Source organism: Mustelus asterias, chromosome 14 (genome assembly GCF_964213995.1).
Source record: "Mustelus asterias chromosome 14, sMusAst1.hap1.1, whole genome shotgun sequence".
Lineage (NCBI taxonomy): Eukaryota > Metazoa > Chordata > Chondrichthyes > Carcharhiniformes > Triakidae > Mustelus > Mustelus asterias.
Window position 1 is genome coordinate 90,122,982 of NC_135814.1, and position 18,897 is coordinate 90,141,878.

At 43.6% G+C, this 18,897-nt stretch overlaps 1 protein-coding gene across 1 annotated transcript in view; it reads left to right on the forward strand.

The window, feature by feature from the left end:
• Positions 1–17,739, forward strand: part of bmpr2b (bone morphogenetic protein receptor, type II b (serine/threonine kinase)) — a 277,954-nt gene extending 260,215 nt beyond the window's left edge. Inside the window, exons 10-13 of the mRNA XM_078228877.1 lie at positions 4,195–4,331; positions 6,308–6,492; positions 8,362–9,641; positions 12,665–17,739. Coding sequence (XP_078085003.1) covers positions 4,195–4,331; positions 6,308–6,492; positions 8,362–9,641; positions 12,665–12,921 — 1,859 coding nt within the window. The 3' untranslated portion in view covers positions 12,922–17,739. The remainder of the gene's footprint in view (positions 1–4,194; positions 4,332–6,307; positions 6,493–8,361; positions 9,642–12,664) is intronic.
• Positions 17,740–18,897: the final 1,158 nt, after the last annotated feature.

Here is an 18,897-nt window from a genome sequence, read left to right on the forward strand (position 1 = left end):
GAGAGAGAAGTGGAAAGGTTTAGGGAGGAAATTCCAGAGACCAAAGACATGTCACCAATATTAGAGCAATGAATATTGAGGATGTGCAAGAGGCCAGAATGGGAGGAGTGTTAAGTTTTCAGTTTTCATAAGATTTGAAGAAGTTAAAGCGATTCAATGATGGGGGGGAAGGGATATAGTGAGGGGAGGGTGCAGGTGGGAGTGGTGGCGAGGCAATGGAGGGATTTGAAAGCAATTATGGGATTTTTAAAGTCTAGGTGTTCACAGGAATCATAGAAAATTTACGACACAAAGGGAGACCATTTAGTCCATCCTGTCCAAGCAGCTCAACAACGAGCTACCCAGCCTACTCAAAACTTCTGTATTAGGTCCCTAATTCTGCTATGGGCCAATGTGCGGTGATGGATAAACGGTACTTGTCAGTGAGGATATAGGCAGTAGAGTTTTAGATGAGGTTCGGGGCTAGCAAATGCATATCGGAATAGTCAAGAGCGACAACCAGAAGTAGCAATAGTTGTGGTTTGGCAGAAGACTCGGCTGCTTCCCTTCCTACTGGAATTTCACATACTCCTTACGAGGGATTGTAATCTAGGGACAGGGATTTGTGTTCCACCCCAAGTTCTGATGCACTGGTGGGAGACCAGGCCTCTGTTTCCTTCCTGACTTTTCGGGCTCCAACAAAGAATGCCATGATTACTACCTGAACCATCAGAAAATTGGCAAAGTAAGTAAGATTAAATAGTTAGGGATTAAATTTGGACAGAAATAATACATTAAGTAAAGACAACAAAGCAAGAGAGCCAGGTAACAGCAAGGAAAATGATGATCAGAGCATAGCAGGAAGGGACAGAGTGTACAAATCTCAGAGTGCACCAGCAGAGGAGTTAGAGGTTACAACAATAGCAAAAAGACAGAACAAATGGCCCTGTGTGTGAATGCATGCAGCATTTGTAACAAAACAGATTAATTGACAGTGCAGATTTTAATAAGTATGTATGACCTGATAGCCATTGCAGAGACATGGCTGCAAGATGACAAAGAATGGTATGTGAATATTCAAGGGAACATGACATTTAGGAAGGGCAGGAAGCTAGGAAAAGATGGAGGGGTAGTTCTGTTAATTAAGGATGACAGTACAGTACAGAGAGATTACCTTAGTTCTGGAGATCAAGATGTAGAATCAGTTTGGGTAGAAATTGAAAATAATAAAGAAATCACTTATCATCCAGACCCAATGTTAGTTCTATTCTCTCTCCACAGATGCTGTCAGATCTGCTGAAATTTTCCAGCATTTTCTGGTTTTGTTTCAGATTCCAGCATTGGCAGTAATTTGCTTTTACCTGGATGATTAATTCATAAAGTGTGTTTCGGGACAGTTTGAGAGCAACATGATTTAGAACCAAATAGAGAGCAGGTTATACTTGGTCTGGTAATGTGTAATGAGACAGAATTAATTAATGACCTTATTGTGAAGACACCCCTAGGTAGCAGTGATCAGAATATGATTTAATTTCCCATTCAGTTTGAGGGAGAGAAGAGCTTAAATAAGGGTAATTATGAGGGTATGAAGACAGAACTGGCTACAAGGAATTGTGAATTTAGCTTCAGGGATAAGTCAGAAGAGATGCAGTAGTGGACATTTAAGGAGATATTTTGGAATACTCAGAAAATAGAAATTCCAGTGAGAAGGAAAGACTTTAAGGGAAGGACGCACCATCCATGGCTGGTTAAGAAAGTTTATGGTAGTAACAAATTGAAAGAAAAATCATATAATTCCACAGAGAGGAGTGGCAGGTCGAAAGATTTGACAGACTATAAAGAACCATAAAGAATGACTAAAAGATTAACGAGGAGGGAAAAATGAGAATAGCAGAGAAAACTAGCTCAAATTATAAAAACGGGGAGTAAGATTTTCTATTGGAGTTTAAAAAGGGAAAGAGTAAGTAAAGTGAGCTATGGTCCTGACTCGAGTGAGAGTCTAAGAATTGATAATGGAAACAAGGAAATGGGCGATGAATTGAACATATGTTTTGTGTCTGTCTTCACTGTAGAGGATACAAATTACATCCCAGAAATAAGTGTGAATCAGGAGGTGAAAGTGAAGGAGGAACTTAAAACAATTAGAATCACCAGGGAAAGAGTTCTGAGAAAATTCTGAGAACCAAAGGTTAAAAGTCCACAGGTCATAGATTCATCATACAATCCCTACAGTGCAGAAGGAGTCCATTTGGCCCATTGAGTCTGTACTGACTCTCTGACAAAGTGTCTTACCCAGGCCCTCTCCCCTGCTCATCCCCATAACACCGAAAATTCACCATGGCTAATCCATCTAACCTACACATCTTGGGACACTGAGGGGCAATTTAGCATGGCCAATCTGCCTAACTTGCACATCTTTGGACTGTGTGAGGATACCGGGAGTAGCTGAGGAAACCCACACAGCCACAGAGAGAACATGCAAACTCCACACACACTTGGGTCCCTGGCGCTGAGAGGCAGCAGTGCTTACCACTGTGCTGCCCTGATTGACTTCATCCTTGGGTCTTAAAGGAAGTGTCTGCTGAAATAGGAGGTGCATTGGTTTTAATTTTCCAAAATTCCAGAGTTTCTGGTAAGGTCTCAACAGATTTGAAAATGGCAAATATAACTACTAGGAAGGAGGGATTCAGAAAGCAGGAAACTATAGGCCAGTTAACTTAACATCTGTCAGAGGGAAAATACTGGAATCTATTGTTAAGGATGTTATAGCTATATAGAAATCTCCATGCAGTCAGGCAGAGTCAACATGGTTTTGTGAAATGGAAGTCATCTTTGACTAAATTATTGGAGTCCTTTGAGGAAATAACAAGCAACTTGGATAAAGGGGAACCCATCGATGTGCTATACTTAGACTTCAAGAAGGAATTTGGCAAGCTGCCTCATCAAATGTTATTATGCAAATTAACAATTCATGGTATGGGGTAACATATTAGCATGGATAGAGGATTGGTTAACTACCAAGAAATAGAGAGTAGGTATAAATGGGTCACTTTTGGGTTGGCATATAAGATGTGACATGCCACAGGGATCAGTGCCGAGGTGTCAACTATTTACAATTTATATCAATGACTTGGATGAATGTATTGTTGCTAAATGTGCTGATGACACAAAGATAAGTAGGAAAAGAATCTAGATAGATTAAGTGATTGGACAAAACATTGGCAGGGGGAGAATAATGTTGGAAAGCAAGTCTATTTGTCTACTTTGGCAGGATGTATAGGCAGCTTGTTATTTAAATGGAGAGAGATTGCAGAACTCTTGAGATGCAGAGAGATCTGGATCCCCTGGTACACACATCACAGAAAGTTAGTAAACAGGTACAACAGGTGATTAGGAAGGCAAATTGAATATTGTAGTTTAATGCAAGTTGGTGAGACCACATGCAGAGTATTGTGTTCAGTTTTGGCTTCCTTATTTAAGAAAGCAAATAAATGGCTTAGAAGTCATTCAGAGAGCATTCACTTGACTGATACCTGTGATAGGGATTTATCTTATGGGCTGTATCCATTGGAGTTCGGAAGAATGAAAGATGATCTTATTTGAACATATAAAATTCTGAGGGGACTTGACAGGGTGGACACTGAAAGGGTATTTCTCCTTGTGAGAGAGGCTAGAACTCGGGGACACAATTTAAAAATAAGGGGTCTCACATTTAAGATGGAGATGAGGAGAATTTGTTTCTCTGGATCGTGAATCTTTGAAAAACTCCCCAGAGAGCAATGGAGGCAGGAGCATTGAATAGTTTTAAGGCAAAGTTAAGGTTTAAGTTAGATTCTTGACTAAAAAGGGAATCAAAAGTTATCAGGGGTAGGCAGGAATGTGGAATTGAGGCCACAATCAGATCAGCCATGAATGGTCTTACTGAATGGCAGTGCAGGCTCAAGGGGCTGAGTTGGCTCTTCCTGCTCTTAATTCATATGATTCACTAGCGCAGGCCTTGTGATTTATGTTCGAAAAGACAAGACATGCTGCTGATTCCTGTGCTCTGCAGTACAATTGCTAAGATTAATTAAGATTCGTGCACAAGCTCCCGTATTGGGGCTTTAGGAGACAGAATATGAGCGCGGTGCAGAGTGGGATGTCTTCTGCTGCCCATCTGATCAGGACAGAGGCTCATCAGTGCTCCTAACATGAATTTATTTGCCCCATGACCAGGAGAGTCAGCTCCTGAATACCAGATGGCTTTTCAGGCAGAGGTGGGGAACCATCCCACCTTTGAAGATATGCAGCATTTGGTCTCCAGAGAGAAGCAGCGACCCAAATTTCCTGAAGCTTGGAAAGAGAACAGCTTGGTGAGCAAACAAGATTTCTTGCGCTTTTCCCACCTAACGGCTGGCAGAATGTTTTTCCTGAATGTAAAATAGAGAATAGCATAGTGGGCTGGACGCTGGAGAAAGTTCAATTCCAGCCTCCTATCATTCCATCAACCGTTTACTCTGTCCTGGAGGATCCAAAATTCCTCCGGGCACTCTCAATCCAGTCACTGGCTTTAACCTGGGCAGCAGTGGCGTAAGATTGGCCTAAACTAGAGAAGGAAAAATCAACTGCGGTTTCCACTTCTAATTGTCACACAGTGACTCCTCCTGGGAAGCATGTATGTGTGTCAGATGAGGATATTATCAAACATGGTGATGATGGTCTCCTCCTGAATGGCTAAGTCACATTCACTGTCCATGCATGGAACTCAATGAGGAACTCAATGCATGGACTGGCAGAGCTCTTTCCCCTTCCCCTCCACCCATTGTTTTATTCATAATAACAAGTTGATGAAGGAAGAATCCAATGCCAGTCTTTACTTGGAATAGATTGATTGACGGAGTGGAAATATTGCAGGTACAAATCTTCTGACTCCACTCCACTCTTATGACAGTATCTCTTTATATGCTCTTTTTATAATCAAGAAGCTAATTAACAAATAAACTAATTAATTGAAATCCCCTTAAAGGGCCACGGTAATGAAATTTAAAAAAAATTAAACTTAACAGGTTAAATTAAAATGTTGTTTGCGGGCTGATGACACTCCACGCCTGCAGTGACCAGTAGTGGCCTCTAGCGTACTGGTGGACACTGGACACTAATGTAGCCGTGGAAGAGTGTCGGGCCAAACAATCCCCTCAATTGCCCGCTGCCTTTTCCTGTGAATGGCTGCTTGGAGAGGCCGGCAGCAGCCTCACCAGAAGGTCCTCCACACAAGGTGGCATAGATCCTCAAATAACCAAAAAGGGGCTGCAACCTCACATAACCTATGTCGACATGGAACATAGACTTCCTGAGGGTGCAGATAATACAGATGACCTGCGAGTCTGTGAACCATCTTAATCGTCTGTTGTACGGGACTGCTGCATGCAACACCCTCCACACCAAGTCCCCAGTGGTAATGGGGAGCACTCCCATGTGAAGAGCCCTCAGCTGGAGGCCTCTGCTACCTCCGGGTGGCAGGACAGAACGTCACAGTATATCTGGGCAGTTGACAAGAATTGGAGGGTGGGCATCAGCAGCCCACACGGGAAACCCTTTCATACAGAATAGAAAGACACGGAGGGCTCAAATTGTGAGACTGAACTTTCCAAGGGAAGTTTCAGGACATGGACCAATGTGAAATTCTGTTCAAACAGAGGTCAGTCCAGACAGGGGTCCACCGCATGCTTGAATCACCGCAAGTGCAAACAGGGCTGACACCAGGGTTTTAAGGCTGTGGATGGCTTTGCGTGCTCCTGTCAGAAGACACAAACGTGAGCTTCGCCCTTGTCCCAAAATGGGATGCCACTTATCCGTCCACTGACTGAAGTGCCTCAAATGCAAATTAACTGAAACTTTGGTAGTAGTGTAATTCAAATGCATATTTCCACAAAAACGTAAAACTTAAACCAGTGCCATAGACAGCTCAATCACACTATCATTTTTAAATTCCACTAGCTGCAATTTCACATTGGATTTGAACCCATGTCCTTGAGCATTAGCCCAGGACTCTGAATTCCTAGTCTCATAACATTACCATTACATCATCATCTCTGGGTTAACTAACCATCCAATCATTGTCCTTCCCTGTATGTACCTAACATCAGTAGATACATTAACACCCATAACCACCTGCCCATCTCCAGGAAGAGTCATCACCTTCAGGCAAGAAAGAAGTCTCACAACACCAGGTTAAAGTCCAACAGGACTTTGTTTGGAATCACATTCAGGCAAGAATGGGGGAAGGAAAGTTTTTTTTAAAAAATGCATTGGACCTGGAAAATGAGAGAATTGTTGCTGTGCTCCATAGGCTGTCCGGTCGCTAAAGGAAACAATGGATGACTGCTGGGACCAGGATGCAGAGGCTCGGCTCACAGCTCAGTGTGCAGAAGAGAGGATGGCAGAGCTCATGGTTATGTGGGATCGAAACAAGTCTGTGAGTCCCACAGTCAATCCCATGTCACAATTTACTACAACTGCCATGCAGAATGAACGGTAGGTAGCCAAACAGCAAAGAAGCGCATACCAACCTGAATTTCCTTGAGTCCATTTTGGCTGTTGTTCCAGACCCAAGCATAGTATTTCTACCGCCATTTTTCTTCTCTTGTTCCGCTGCTCAGACCCTTTCCTTTCTCCTCCCTTTATTTGCCATACTGTTTTTTTATTCTTCTCCCATGGGTGCTCTATCCCTCTCCACTACAGTCACTGCCCAACCCATCTGCTTTCTTACTTCCCTCCACTGTTCCATGCTTGAATCCCACTTGGATATGCTCAGAGCATAAGCACTTTTGCCCACCTTGGCTTTCCCTGAAAAGCCCATTGAGGTTCCTACATCCTGAAAAGCAGCAGCCCCAGTTTACCTATTCCTCCCCTCTTAAATCATTTTCCCCCTTTCTCCTGTCACCAACTTCAACCAGTACAAGGAGTTCATGGATGCCTTTATCACCATGATTGAGACAATTCATTCAACTGCTTCTGCTGCCTCTTGCACGCCACGCTAGGCCAAGCCTCCTCCAAGCCCCATGCCCTAACCCCGAGTCTGTGTCTTTCTTTATTATCATACCTTATGCCCTTTTTAAATGAGGCCCATCAGCTGCTTCCTTGACCTCACGCTAAAGAGCTGGCCACTCAGCTTCCCTTCCGAGCCACCAAGCTAGCTGAGATTGTAAATAGTTTCCACTCTTCAGATACTGTTCACCTTGCCTTCAAAGCCAGTATTACTCCTTCCTTATGTTGTCCATCTCTAACTCCCCTTTCCTCTCCACAAGTTGAAAGTGCTATCACTTCCATATTCCTGCTATTTTTCCTGTGATTTCAATCTGAGCCTTTCCAATTAGGCTTCCACCTCTGCCACAGGACTAAAATAACTCCAGTAACAATCACAAATAATGTCCTCTGGCCATGACCGTGGTGTACTTTTCCTCCTTGACCTATTTCAGCCTTTGACAAGGTCAGCCCCCTCCATCAGTACTTTTCCTTGATTGCTCAGCTCAATGGGAGTGTTCTCTCTTGGTTCAAATCTTACCTATCCAATCACTACCAGAGTATCTCCAGCTATGGCTTCTTTTCCCACTCCTTGCACCATTACCTCCAGCGTCTCCCAAGGCCCTGGCCTTTTGCCAGGTCCTAATCCTTAAGTACATGCAAACTCTTGGCGATACCATCCCTGAGAGTTGAGGTCAGCTCTTGCATGCTAACAGTATATGGTTCTACATTACCACCGCCTCTCTTGACCCTTCCACTATCTCTGTGCTGTCAGATTGTTAATCTAGTATTCAATCTTGGAGCAGCGCAATTCCTACAGTTAAGCATTTGTATGATCAAAGCCTTTGGAAGGGATTTTATGGCCTCGCTCGTCCCAAAACTGCAAGATTTCGCCCGAGGTCAACGGACCTTCCCATGGTCCGCCCTCGCCCACTCCGATTCCCGTGGTCGTGGTGGTGGTGGTGGTGGTGCGGGGGAGTAATGCAGTGGGGGGGGAAATTCCGGCCATTGTCTTCATTTCCCACCACCTAACCATCAATATCATCCTCCGCCACCATCTCCCAATCACTGTCTCTGGCTGAACCAGATTGTTTGTAGTCTCAGCATCCCATTTCATTCTGAGGTGAGCATTTCACTACATACATTTCCCAGGACAAAATCTGTCTCCTTCCACCTCCCTAACATTGCCCACCTCTAGACATATCTAAACTCATCTGCAGTTATAGCTCTCATTCATGCTTTTTCTATCTCAGACTGAATATTCTAATGCTCTCCTCGCTGGTCTCCCTGAACCGCTTATTTCCTGCTCTATCCCCTACACCCCCATTATTCTGCTTCACAGCATTATGTTACTTGATGTTTGGGCTTGTCTTATTTCAGGAACCTTTCACATAATCGCCGAGTGCCAAAGATGGGTCCTTACCCGGATTATTCGTCGTCCTCGTACATCGAAGACTCCCTTCACCATTCCGAAGGGATGGTGAAAAACATCTCCACGGACAACTCCACGTCCGGTACCCCGTCAACTACCAGTGAGAAGAACCGCAATTCTATCAACTACGAAAGACAGCAGGCGCAGGCTCGCATCCCCAGCCCAGAAACTAGTGTTACCAGCTTGTCGGCAACGACCACCACCACAGCAGGCCTTACCCCCAGCACCGCCATGTCCACCATATCAGAAACACAATACTCTGAGGACACTAACACACAGGCAGGCAATTTGCTGCCGTCTTTGGGCCCCACCCCAGTGTGTCTGCAGTTGACTGAAGAAGACCTGGAGACCAACAAGCTAGACCCTAAAGAGGTGGACAAGAACCTCAAAGAGAGCTCAGATGAAAACCTGATGGAGCACTCCCTCAAGCAGTTCAGTGGGCCCGATCCTCTCAGTGGAAGCAACCCCAGTTTGCTGTACCCTCTCATTAAGCTAGCAGCTGAAGTAACTGGGCACCAAGATTTCTCCCAGCCAAGCACCAGCCAGGCATGCCTGATCCCTGACATCCCAGCCACTCAGATGTATCCTCTCCCCAAGCAACAGAACATCCCAAAACGACCCACCAGCCTCCCACTGAACACTAAAAACGTGGCCAAGGAATCACGGCTGAAGTTCAGCAGCAAGCACAAGTCAAATCTTAAGCAAGTGGAGACAGGAGTGGCGAAAATGAACACCATAAATGCGGGTGAGCCCCAAGTGGTAACTGTCACAGCAAATGGCATTGCCGGAAGGTGCCATGCAGGAAACTCACATCCAGTGGTTAAGCAGTATGCTAATGGTTCGGTATCTGGTCCTCAGACATCCAACTCTTCAAGCCACCGGGGCCATGAGACCCTCCAGTCCCAGTTTAGTGGGGACGACAGCAGAGTGAACATAAACTCCAGCCCAGATGAGCACGAGCCACTCCTGAGGAGGGAGCAACAGGCCACGCGTGATGACATTATTACCGAGCGGCTAATGGACAGGAGAGACCGGCCACTCGATCAAGGGCGGACAAACTCCAACAACAACAACAACAGCAACCAGTGCAGTGTGGCAGATGGCACTCTGGCCAGTGGCCAGGATCACACAATACCCCCAGTAGCACGACGGCAAGGGAGGAGAGCTGAGCGGCCAAACTCACTCGATCTTTCATCAGCCAACATTTTGGACAGCTGTAGTATGCAATGTAAGTAAGAGGGACTGTTTAAAATGTTACTGATATCGGTTATTTAGGGTAACTCTCCCTTCATTGTCCAATGAGTAGAATGAGACATTGTTGATCCATGCAGACTGTAAACTCCTCGTCTCCAACCCTGGGCTGTATGCAGTTAGCTGATTCCGGCCTAGGCTATGCTTTTGCACACCCTCTTCCCCATGGAGACACACTCCATTTACCCAAATCCAGAGACCAGGGGCTGGATTTTTGTGTTGGGCGAGGGAAACGAGAGCCGGGTTATTTCCTGACTTTGGAAACGTGAGCCTGTTCCCTCTGTCTATACCTATCCATATTTTCATCTCCTGGAAAAGCGGGCGGACAGAGTTTGGGTTTTCCAAATCCCAGGTCAGCAGTCAGAGGACTGCTGGTACAGAGGCAGGCTGACTGGAAGGCCCATCTTGGTTTACTGGGACATCAGTCCAGCTTTCCGCATCATTCTTATACCCCTAATCCTCACTCCCTACCCACCCTCCAGAATCCTTTTATTCTCCATGCCTCTTCATATTCTCCAAGGCCCCTCCATGATCTTATGTACCCTCCATAGCTACTGGATTAGTATCCAGCTTGTAGAATCCGCAGGAGCTTTGTAAACTCACCTAAACCCTCAAAAATACTGGGCATGGCAAATACAAATGTCCCCTAGGGTTGTCAGTGACAACCCCAACATCATAAGATGTACATGTGGGGTCGTGACCTGACCCTAATTGAACCTCATTCCAAAAATGGGAAGATTGCATGGGCCCATTTTTATACAGGAGATTTAAGTTTGCCACGAAAAAAAACAATTTTTTCCTGACTCCAGAAGGACACAAAATTCTGGCCTCAAATGTGCACAGAGTGACTTCTAGAGTTTAAACAGCTAAATCCAGGCAATGTACCAGTCTGATTCCTGCTGCTTGTCCAGCTGCAATTACTCTACCTGCTGGAACATGGGCTTACATGGACTGAATACTGACCCCCTTCAGCTTCCATTAATGAGCTAGCTTGACAGGTCAATCATCACTACCCTGCTACACCATGAACGTGGCTTTGAGCTTCTGTTATCAGGCATGCCATCTTAGTGCCACTTTGTTGTCTGCTTACTTCTTTTCTCACCCCTTGTCCAAGGATGATAATCATTAATGCTTACAGAAAAGGTCAAAGAAAAGAACATATGGCCAATCACATGTCCCTTGTAGTCTATCTCATCCCCTGCTCCCCACATTGCGTAAGTTATTAGTCCCTGCACTGAGCAAAGGTGGCACATCTTCCATTGGATTCAGTCACTTTCCTCATAGACCCGAAGAATTGTTGGCAATGCTGTGCTCTCATTCAGAGCTACAGAATTGTTATTATCCTTCAAATAACAAATTGCTTCTTTTCCAAACACAATTCAGTGTGTCAAAAACTGAGGTGTTTTGATTTGGATGAGTGCTGTAGATATCCAAAGGTTAGCAATGCAGCAAAACATTGAATTTTAATTTCTAATTGTGCTGAAAGGCTTGTGACGAGAGGCAGGAACGTGAATAATAGACAAGCTACAATGGTGAACTCTGCATTGTAACTCGAGCAGTGTGATTTAGACAGAGATGCCATAATCCTGCAAGAGTGACAACTGTCACTTGTCAGCTGGCTGAGGAACCATAGATGGTGTCCAAAAACAGAGAACTGATAAATTAGATGGAAAGAAAATTAAACACAGGTCCACACTATCTCCAATGATAATGGCAACATGCAGCTAGCCCATACCGAAACAAATCAGTTGTGAACTTGTTTGGGCTCATCTGTGATGCCCATGCAGTTGAATAGACTCCTCATACACACTGCTCAGGGATAATTGCTTGACGAACACAAAAATATTGTCGTTTTTAAAAGAAAAGCAAATCAGCTTTAACAAGAAATGGGTATAATCAGCCTGCGTGTCCTGTTCCATCAGCCCATGAAATGGTCATGCCTCAAATCTGTCTAAGCTGAGAATTGTGGATTAATCACAGCAGAAGACAAATGCCAGACTTGTAGTCCAAAAAGCAAACCAGCAACTCAAGGGCCAACCAAGAGGGGAATGCATAGTATGAAAATAAAGCAACTGCCCAGAAAGCTTGGCCTATAATATAAGTTTTTACAAAAGTAAGTGACTAAAGTGCACCATTAGGAGTGAGTTTACTTAATGGCTACAGACTGTACAACTTCCACTTTGGGCAGTACAATAGACAGCTATCAAGCTCCCAGGTAGGTCAGCAGATATTTTATTGAGCTGACTGCCCTAATTTGAACTACAGTCTCACCTGAATCTCAGTTGGGGCGGTGGTTGGCTCCTCACAATTGGCCACAGCAGCGCCGGGCCAATAAGAGGAAAAACAACTAAGTTTACTGTTCTCAATCACTCCTTTGTGCACATGTTGGTGAAGAGTTGTCTGTGATTAAACACTCTACAGGTCCACTCTATCTAGACTTACTTGTGAAAAATAATGATGGAGCTGTGCTCCAGCAAGGAGTCGGTGCCTTTTGGCAAGGAATGAGAAAAACATGCATTTATTTGCAGTCTTCATATGCTATGCTGTATGTAACTGTCGCATTTAGGTGTCGCACTTGGCTACACATGCAAAACACTCTTTCTAAGAAAGAAAAAATGATAGCATTCACTTTGCACTGGGTCCTCTCTCACATGGACCCAGGCACTTATAAGGAATTGCCCATATTTCTACTTGCCACTTTCTACCATCACTCCACAGGGAGTAACCAAGCTGTGACTTTCCAGAAACAGGCTCTTGTTAGCTGCTAACATTCACAACATTGCCCGAAATCCCAGACTATCTGTAGGCAATGCCGTAGAAAACCAACTGATTTTTAAATAAATCATATAAAAATATTACAGAGTTGAAAATAGTTCAACACAAAATTTGCAAAAACATTTTTGAACAGAATGTGAGGCAACTCAATTCCAAATAAGTGAATGTACTGAAGTGACACAGCAATGTTCTGTTCATCCCCCATCCCCTCACCCTCTTTCCCAGGTGAGATGACGCGAGAGAACAAGCAGGCCACCTCTGGGGACAAGATCAAGAAGCGAGTTAAAACTCCATACTCCCTGAAGAGATGGCGGCCTTCGACGTGGGTCATTTCGACAGAACCCATTGATGGCGAGGTCAACAACAACAGCAGTGCAGTGGGGCGCTCAAAATCCAGCACCACTGTTTACCTTGTTGGGGGAGGCAGCGGGGGCACTGCCACAGCAATGGTCAGCAGGGAAACAGGAGTGAACTGCCTGTGAATCTTTGACTTTTACTTTATACTTAGTAATGAGAGAGAAGAAACAAATATAAATGGACAGCTATTCCACCCTCGAACCAACCCCCTACTGCCCCTTCCCCAATTGAGACTTGCTTTAGAGATCAGCTATGCAGCAGAAGCTTAGAATATCTAATATTTGAGAGCTTTTTTTGTTTGTTTTTTTTCCTCTTGTTGCACTTTTTTTTGGGAAAGGTAAAGAGATAATCTTTAAGTGAAGCCTAGCCTGAGGCAAGCACTGTGAAGAGTCTCACAGGGGTTTCAGAAAAATAAGCAGCACACAACTTGGTAAACCCCGATTATAAATAAGCTGAGACCAGGCAAGTGGGTCCTTGAGGCATGTTCAACGTGACAAACCCTTTTGCCTTTCCTTTGATGCCATTTCTGCCGACATTCTGATTCTGTTACTGGCTTATGAAACACATACAATACCCTTTTTTAAAAATCAAAAACTTTGTTGGAATGTGCAATAGGCTTAGCTTAGTAATGCTTTTGAAAAAAGAAAATGATTATTATTTAAAAGTTGCGTCTCTGTATATCACTGAAGGTTGCTGGTAGTGCATGGACCGGTGGTGAGCTTGTTTTTCTTCACTCTCCCTCCCCCAATCCCCATTCCTGCTGGAAGCCTTGGCTGGTACAGTACGCATGGTCCCCAGATGTGGAAAGTAGGGTGGCACATATCTCTCCTCCCTTCCTGTAGGATTCCCATTATGTGTTAGTCCCCTCGGGTATCTGACCCATCAGTACACATCTAATGTTCATGGACCAAGCACTTCAACTCAAAACAAGCCCCTAAATCCCCATACAAAAGTTGTGTTTGATGCTAGTGCTACATTGCTTTTAGTGCAGATTTTCTCCCTCAGCACCAATGTTTTTTGCACCATTTTCTCATGCCTTATGTAGAGTGTCGATCCAGACACACCGGGTGAGGCATTTAATTAGACACTAGCTTTTCATCTCTGGGGCATGGGCTCAATCCAGTCTTCAGTCGCCGCCTCTGATTGTTGGCTGTAAGCCTCTTTCCGAGAGTGAGGTCAGACAGCCTCCATGCACTCACTACAAAATTGCCCCTAATTGGGAATAAACTCAGAATCTTACAGGTCTTATAATTCAGCTGCTCTAATTCAGTATCAAAGTTTAAAGGGGATTTCCTGCTCTCAGCCTTTCCTGATCTTGCATGTTTCTGTCTTGCTGAGCTACAGCCACAGAAAGGAAAAAGAAGGGTGCAGGATTTTCTTCTCTGATTTGGGATCTGTTTGAAGTTTGCTGCACTGGATTTTTTGCTTGCTTTAAACTCTTGTTTCGAATATAGCTGACCATTTGGACCTTCTGCTTCAGAAGCGGACTGGGGCATCGAGAGAAGAGTGGAGAAAACTTGGATTAAAGTGTGTTAGGATGAAACATGGCCACTTGTTTATGTTCATTTGAAAGCCGGTTTGTCAGATTTGGGTTGGGGTTGTGTGGGATGTAAAATGGCCTGCACTGATACTAATTGTTCAAGTCTAGAGTAGCCTGTTTATAGGACGGTTATTATGTGCCCTCAGTCAGAATGGGGCTGAATATAAATAACAGGTGAGTGAAATTCATTGACCTGAATCATGCATGGATTTGAAACTTCCACTGTGAGGGGTTGGGATATGTTGACCATATCAAACTAGTAAATGAAAATAAATGGTCTTAATGATTCTGCCCAGCACAGCTTATACATACAGATGTCACTCTGTAATTACCTCACAGAGGCTCATTTGCTCAGTGCACTGAGCCTGAGCCCACTTATCTGATTGCAGAGTTTGACCACTGCATTTCAATTCCTCTCAACTGCTATCCAGCAACCATATAGCCGGAAAGCATCACGTGAGTATGGAGTAAGCACATCACTGATGCCCTCCCTTTAGAAGTAATACTCACCAGTCTGGTATGCAAAGAATGGTCCCTGGAGTGAGACACCAAGGGTCAGCTAATGTGCACAGTTGTGTCCAGCCCACTCCAGTGATGTCCTTAATGCTATTTTTCCTTTATATCATTGCCCATGCCTAGCCCTGCATGGAAGAACTTTTTCCTTTCACATTCCCTGTTTAGCACTGGCTAGCAGCAGGTTGCAGCAAGAAGGGGTGCCTCTAGTACAGTGGGTGGGAGAATTGGTTCTTACTGACTTGGGTTATTACCCAGGCTGAAACATAGCAGAGGCTCATTTATTTACCTACATCCTCTGGGTAGCAAGCATTTCAGCCAAGAGTGAGGAATTGAAAACATTCCCCTAGTGTGTCAAGCCAGCTATTCTAAAATATCAACCGTAACTAATCTGCTGATAGTATGTGACTGCAGTTTAAAATACTAGCAATCCACAGGAGATCTGTTGCCAGTCAAAAGTAAAGACAGGCGAACATTTTGAGTTGAGTCCCTTCCCCAGTTGAGCACCATTTTAAAAATCTGTCCTTTGTCCTTTTTAATTGCGAATGGACCGAACATGCCATTGGCTTTCTGTACAACGTGCCAATACTTTCAGGCTGAGTTCAATCCAGTCATTGGCTCTGCCGATTGGACAATCTTTGTTGGGTGGGGGTGGTGGGGGAGGTAACAGATTTTCCTTTCAGTCGGAAAGTTTAATGCTACATCACAGCAGAAATCTCTGTTAAAACACTAAGGATCCACAGTTAGGTTGGTGCAGAAAGCATTGCAATCAAAGACTTATTAAGTACTACATCAAATTTAATATCTCTTATTTAAATATAAAGATTCGGTCTTCAGGGGCTGTCCTGTCCTGCTTATAACTAGTATGCGGAACAGTAGTTGCACCAGTTAGAGAAGTGAACAGGAGTAGCTGAGAGACAATTCTTCTGATAGTTTACCAAGTAAAGACTGTCTACATTTGATCGGTAAGGATTCCAGGGTTTGACTCCCGGTCCTCTCTCTTTCTCAGCTGGGGTCTTTGGGTAGCGATGGGCAAATCAGCTGGAATGCATTCAAATATGAGAACGGAGCTGACTTTGGGGCTTGGATGCCCCCTACAGTCAAACATCTCGCCAACACTCACTGTATAAATATGTGTATGGAACATGAAAATCCTGGGTGAGTTACTGGAAGGCGAGCAGTGCTTGTGGTAATGTACCTCAGCAAGTGTTGGTGTTACCAGTTGAGGAGGGAGAGTAAATCTGGAATGTGCTGGGCAGGGGATGTCTTTGATTAGAGTAAGTAATGGGGGGACATGCATTACGTTTAGAGAGCAAATTCATTGTCAGCAGGTCCTGAAAATATTTCTTACAGCCTTGAGGCTAGTGACTGGGTTCTATCCCAGCCTGTACCGAGGGCTGTGTCCAGATGCTGGAGAATAGTGTAAAGACTTATTATATCAGGTAACTTTATTAAATTAAAAGGATTGTAGAATCGATTAATGACTAAATACAAGCCCCATTATTGAAATATACTGCAGCTTTGAAACTATGACCCCAGGGCCATCAAATACTTCACAAACCTTGCTTTATAAATATATAAATGTGTTAATTAATCTAACATAAAACATTATAAGAGCATTTTCAGTTATAATATTGAGGTGCTATAGCAGTTGGAGTATTTTATAATGTTATTGAGATTGATATTTTTTGTTTCTATCCCCATTACTGGTTGTGTATATCAGAGCACTGTGTGCCACTGTCCAGTGACTCAAAGTAAGCTTTACAAATTGTAACTTTTCTCACAGACCTTCCTCTCAGTGGCAGATTCAGAATTGAAACCAAGCCTTGGGATGTCACCTCCAGTAATGTTTAATGATGCATCAGCCTGTGTCATTTAATAACCCACAACAAAATATTTTGACACCCTTGTCCACTCTTGGATAGATATTGATCGGGCAGATGGGATGTGTGTTTTGTAAAGTTTGTAATGCATGGTTATTGTAATATTGAATGTGTCTGAATGAAGCTGTTCAAACTACTGTTCTCTTCAGAATTAATAATTTAAAAAAAGTCAGCTGGCACTATAGGGACATCTGTAAACCACAACCTGTTTTCTATAAGCACTGTAAGTAAATGCTTTGGTAACTCCAAGTTCCAATAATCAAAGAAGAACAAAGTTTACTGGTATAGTTTGCTGACTTAATTGAGGTGACTAGCTGGCTGTAAAATCCTACATATTAAAGAGTATATTCATGACAAACCAGCCATCTCACTTATAGTTTTATTTCCCTTCCTCCCCCTCACAAACCCTGTCAGCAATCTAGAAACACAAGCATTTTATACGCATGAAAAGATTAGACTTTCTGCTGGAAAGCTATTTCTGTCAGCTGACACGTAAAAGTCCAACATGAAATGAGGTGGAAGTTCTTGATCCAATTAGAAATGGACAAAGGCATACAACCCAACACTGTTCCTAACTCCACTTGAACTATGGTCTCAGAGAGGCCATGGGTCAGTTAATCGGAAAATAATTCACTGGTGCAGTGGGAACCTGCCAACCTGGACTCCACCTGGCCACAGGGGTGTTTGATGGTACAGGGAAGAGGGATCTATATCTGGCCTATTCTGTTCCTGATCTGAAAATGAAACATTTTCTTGCACTTAATGAGCTCAAATTTACAAAAATAGTCAGATGGGCTAAAAAAAAAGAATTCATATCATTTTCAACTATATAGTGAAGGAGTGGAGGAGTTGTGTGAGGAGCCAAAAGAATAAAGGAAGAGCAGCATATGGGATGGTGGTATAGGGGGCTAAAAAAACGTGCATGAGAGACAGAAATTTGGTACAACAGCAAGAAAAAAACTTGTATGACTGTGTCCAAATGCCTTGCAGCCAAAGAAATATTTTTGAGATGTAGTGACTGTTGTAATGTAGGAAATATAGCCAATTTGTGCACAGAAAGGTCCTAGCAATAACAATGTGATGAACGAGCACTTGATCTGTTTTTGGTGGTGATATTGGTCAGAGGACTGCTATTCTTAGAAATATTGTCATGAAATCTTTTAATCCAACTTAGAGGGCTGGTTGAAGGCTTAGTTTAATATCTGATCAGATAGATGGCACCTCTGTGCAGGGTACCTTCAATACTGCACTGAAGTGTCAGCCTAGATATTGTGCTAAAGTTTCAAAGTAGGACTTGAATCCACAACCTTCTAACTCACAAGGGAAAGCGCTGTCTGTTGAGTCGTGGCTGATGTTTGATTTATGTACATCATAGTAACAGAAATATAATGGAGAGACAATCTGCTTGGGGTCAAGAGTCAAAGACCTACCTAGAATGCAATACATACATGTTGGAAGGAGATGGTAGTGAGTGGCACCTCCTTGAAACCCAAGACTGCTTTCCAGTACAGATAGGATTCAAATGATCCAGACCAGTCAAGAGAAGCAATGGATCCTCCATGTAGTATCTTCATATGTGTGCTAGTTCTTCTTTCATTCTTCAACCTCATAATGCTAGCAAAAGTGGGATCTGAGAATGGGAGTCAGAAGTGAGCCCTGGCCCCGGAGCCAGGAGTGTCCACTCTTTGTCTCCTGTTTGGATGTTGGATGTACATCACACACATGGAGGTGCTGTGGGCCTGAAACAGATTACAGAGTACAAAGCCAACCTCAGTGTCAATACCGCAAAGAAATTTGATTTAAATGCAGCACTACTTGGAACAACAAAACGTGTGGTTAGACAGCACCTTTATTGTAATAAAGCACCTCAAGGTGCTTCCCGGGTTTTTTTTTTAATAAAGTTTCACAGGTGACTAAAAGCTTGGTCCAATAAATAGTTTTTAAAGAATGTCTTAAAACAGGGTGAGAAGTAGAGAGGCAGCAAAGTTTAATGAGAGAATTACAAAGCTTTGGGACTACGCAACTAAAGGCTCTAGGTGGAATAATGCATGTTGAATGCTCAACAGAGAAGAGAATTGAATAATTGCATAGAGCTTGGAGGGTATTCAGCTGGAGGAGGTTACTGAGATAGTAAGGGAAAGATACTATGGAGAATTTTGAAAACA